The sequence below is a fragment of the Helianthus annuus genome, chromosome 9 (assembly GCF_002127325.2).
Source record: "Helianthus annuus cultivar XRQ/B chromosome 9, HanXRQr2.0-SUNRISE, whole genome shotgun sequence".
Classification (NCBI taxonomy): Eukaryota; Viridiplantae; Streptophyta; class Magnoliopsida; order Asterales; family Asteraceae; genus Helianthus; species Helianthus annuus.
The window spans coordinates 187292647-187296689 of NC_035441.2; the positions used below are offsets into that span (position 1 = coordinate 187292647).

The following is a 4043-nucleotide window of genomic DNA, read 5'->3' on the forward strand; positions in this document are numbered from 1 at the left end:
TAAAACAATATGATAATTTATGGGTTGTTATATGTTTAAATTTAAAAAACTATTATAATCAATCTAACTCATAGTTATTGGATGGATTGAATTGAATAATCAATCAACTCATATTTATTGGATGGATTGAATTGAACGGTTTAATATCTGGAGCTGTGGAGCACCCTGATTAGGTCGAAAAGAAGTGGCTAACTTTACATTATGAAAGGAATATAGTGGCATATTCTCTACCTTATTCCCGCGTTTTTCAATTTACGTTTTGCTTTTAAACTCTACCACCAAACTCTTTCCTCAACCGTCGGATCACTGACCATCAATCACGTGACACGAATTCAACGGCTGAGATCTACGCCTCAAAGAATAACCCCTCACACATAGTATACCGTTAATATGGTAATATTCCTTTGGCATACACCACCATAAATACCCTCTTTGTACCCTTAACCCTTCCAACAAACACACACCTACCTCCGATCATAATACTCTCAATATTCCGGCGAACATGTCTGGCATTGTGGTAGTTTTCGACTTTGACAAGACGATAATCGACATCGATAGCGATAATTGGGTTGTGGATGAATTAGGTGCTACTGATCTCTTCAATCAACTCCTCCCCACCATGCCTTGGAACTCCATGATGGTAAATCTTCAATAACTTTTATTATTATTATTATTATTATTATTATTATTATCTAATATCTATTAATTTCTAACATACTGAGAAATAGTTTGGCTTTTGGGTTTTTATTTTTATTTTGTTATAAAAAGTTAAAGGAGTTTAGTTTTTTTATTAGTTTTTGTTTTACGTTTTTCACTGGATTTTGTCATTTTTGGTTGCTACTTAGCACAGTGTTTAGTGGCCACATTTGGTCCATCAGGTTTTTTTTTTGTTCGGTTGCTATTTAGCATGATGTTTGGTAGTCACATTTACCTTGTCGGGTTTTTTTTACCCCCTCGACTTTCTTATACATGTTAGTATATATTCGACTTCGTCTACATTTTACGTCACGTGAGTCAATTGGCGTTACAATTCATTTTTTTGTTTTATGCTTTTTTTTTCCAATTTTGATCGTGGTTCGGTTGCTACTTGGCACCGTTTTACGCCTCCCGGCCCCATAACGTTGGTAGCACGGTTTTACTCCCCCACCCTCCCATGTGGGTGCTTAAGACTAGTTATAATTATATTGTTATGTATAAGGTTGTAATTAACTTAGCATTGAAAAACAAAAACAGGACAAGTTGATGGAGGAACTGCATTTACAAGGTAAAACAATTGAGGACATCAAACAAGTACTAAACCGTGTCCCAATACATCCTAGGATTGTTCCTGCTATAAAAGCTGCGCACGCTTTGGGGTAACTAATTTGACTTTCATAGTATTGTTGTTTGTTTTGTGGTTTGTTTTACGTTTTACTAATGTTTGTATGAATTGTTCCAGATGCGATCTGAGGATTGTTAGTGATGCGAATACGTTCTACATAGAAACGGTGTTAAGTCATCTTGGAATACGAGAATGTTTCTCGGAGATCAACACGAATCCCGGATTTGTGGACGATGAAGGAAAGTTAAGGATTTTGCCTTACCATGATTTTCTTAGATCTCCGCACGGTTGTAGTCTCTGTCCTCCTAACATGTGCAAGGTAAACTTTATTCCTTTTTATTATTTATTATTCATAATATAATATAATGTATAATTATATATGTATCGTATCAAAATCTATTTGTCATCAATCTGATTTTTTTCTTATTAAATTAATTGTAACAACATTTGAAAAAATTTTAAAATTGTAGGTTTTCTCTTATGACATTTTAACCTAAGAGTAACTTTTCACTAGAGGTGTACAAATCGTTTATTTTTTCTTTTTTAAAACTGTTTCGGTTTTTAACCGTACGAGGTTTTTTTGGTGGGAAAAAAAACCTAAGAAAAATAGTAAAAATACATTGAATATATAGAGTTTTGACTTACCATCAAGTGTTCATTTTTTATCAGGATTTTTATTTTTGTTTATCTAATCCTTTGTTTTTGTTAAACAGGGTAAAGTCATAGAAAGAATTCAATCCACTTTCAAGAACGAAAAAGATAAAAGAATTATATATTTGGGCGATGGAGCGGGTGACTTTTGCCCGAGTTTGAAGCTTGGGAAAGGGGATTACATGATGCCGAGGAAAGATTTTCCCGTTTGGGACTTGATATGCAAAAACCGAGAGCTTGTTAAGAGTGAAATTCATGAATGGACCAATGGAGAGGATCTTGAGCGAATTCTTTTACATCTTATAACTTCGCTAATCTCAACGGAAGATATGAAGAGCAACATTGACAACACAAGTCAATTGTTTGATTGCAAGTTTGAGACTATTGCTCTCGGAGCTTTGCCTAAACCTCTATATGTTCCTCAGTAACGGATATTTGGATTTATTTAACTATGTGTTTTTAACGCGTATGGTAGTAGTCTAGTAGATTTTGTTCTTAAAACTTGATTGATTAAAAAAGAGTGTATGGTGTTTGTATGTTTTCATCCTTTCCATGATCTTATTGATGGATACATGGTAATTATTGACCCGATTAAAAGATTACATATGTTATATTATCTTCTCCAAAAGAAAAGAGACATGTCGAGTAAAAGATTACATATGTTATGTTATCTTCTCCAAAAGAAAAAAAGATATGTTATATTGTTTGTTTTCATATATTTATTTTATATTTTTATGCACGGTTAAATAAAAAGTATAAACAAACAAAAAGATATTTAAATTATTTTTCCAATCAGGTTATATTATATATAAATTTCCAAAAACTGAGGATCTGGTGCACAATTTGTAGTGACTGTATAATATATAATGTAATTTTTTTCTAGACAATGTTATCTAATTAAATTACTAGCTAATGTATTTCATATCTTGTCACCATATAAGTAAATATGAAAAGATAAACTCTACATATAACAATTCAATATTGTCTATATCATATGAGGTCACTCATCATTCGATTACCCATTTAAGCATCCTGAAGTGTAGAATTTTCCTCTTATCCATAACCGAGACCGAGACGCTCAAATGCGTTACTATTTGAGGTTAGACATTCACTACGATTATAACTTCTTACTTATCAATGAGACAACGATGAATGTGAGATTTCCTAAGATGTAACACAAATATTATTGATACAAATGTATTAATTGCGAGGACCAAGAAAAATGAATTAATCAGATAATACATGTATGAGCTCTATTTTTGGGCATTATGAAGTGGATAATTTCGGTTCTATTAGTTCAGCATGTAGATTACTGTCCAAATTCCAATTACATATTAGGAAAAAAAAAAAAAAAGATCTCTTTCTTCCCATTTTCTTCCAAATCGGAAGGAAAGAAAAACTAAAAAATTTAGGCTATTTTTCTTTTATTTCATTCCTTAAATGAAACTCAGGTGTTGGTTCAGTTCTGTTTGTTCATGAAGGAAAACAATATAAATCATACCTGTCACAGCAGATAGTGCAGAGGAGAATCCTGTAAGGGAGTTCGACATGCCTGTCATCTTGATCTGGTTCCTCCTTAGGGTGCTGACTGATGATGGGAACTTAGAAACCGAAAAGGGTATCGGTTATGGAGAGGAGGCCGAAAACCTTATTGATGTTATGACTTATGGGGTGTGAATTGTGAAACTGAGTAACCCTTAAACCTCCACATAACTCTCCTTATATAAGCACCCAGGAGGAAACTTAATTAGTTACTAAGGGTAATATGGTCCATCAACAATTACCAACTAATTAAATAATAGGTTCTAATATATTTTGATCTCTATAATGTAAATGATTAAGATGGCTATAGATTAAATATTAAACATAATATATTTAATCTTACATTCTCCCACTTAGCCGAGTAATCATTTACTATGAGTATTAGATAAGCCAGATCAGGAGTTAACACTCATTTTAGCCTTAAACAAGTACTATAGCAGAAAAATACAGCCGTTGAATCATTATGCGACTCAGGACCCCCATTAATCATACTATAGCCTTAATTTAAAACCTAATCGTCATGATCAAA

At 32.8% G+C, this 4043-nt stretch overlaps 1 protein-coding gene across 1 annotated transcript; it reads left to right on the forward strand.

The window, feature by feature from the left end:
* Nucleotides 1-431: 431 nt before the first annotated feature.
* Nucleotides 432-2605, forward strand: LOC110880208 (inorganic pyrophosphatase 2-like). The gene is made up of 4 exons (XM_022128792.2): nucleotides 432-640; nucleotides 1234-1355; nucleotides 1439-1640; nucleotides 2035-2605. Exons 1-4 carry the CDS (start codon nucleotides 503-505, stop codon nucleotides 2398-2400), a joined length of 828 nt encoding a protein of 275 aa, XP_021984484.1. The 5' UTR covers nucleotides 432-502; the 3' UTR covers nucleotides 2401-2605.
* Nucleotides 2606-4043: the final 1438 nt, after the last annotated feature.

Bases quoted from the DNA above. Each gene is read 5' to 3' on its own strand.
- LOC110880208 (XM_022128792.2), top strand. From the start codon at position 503: ATGTCTGGCATTGTGGTAGTTTTCGACTTTGACAAGACGATAATCGAC. The intron at 641-1,233 runs GTAAATCTTCAA...AAACAAAAACAG, and splicing joins TGCCTTGGAACTCCATGATG to GACAAGTTGATGGAGGAACT. The intron at 1,641-2,034 runs GTAAACTTTATT...TTTGTTAAACAG, and splicing joins GTCCTCCTAACATGTGCAAG to GGTAAAGTCATAGAAAGAAT.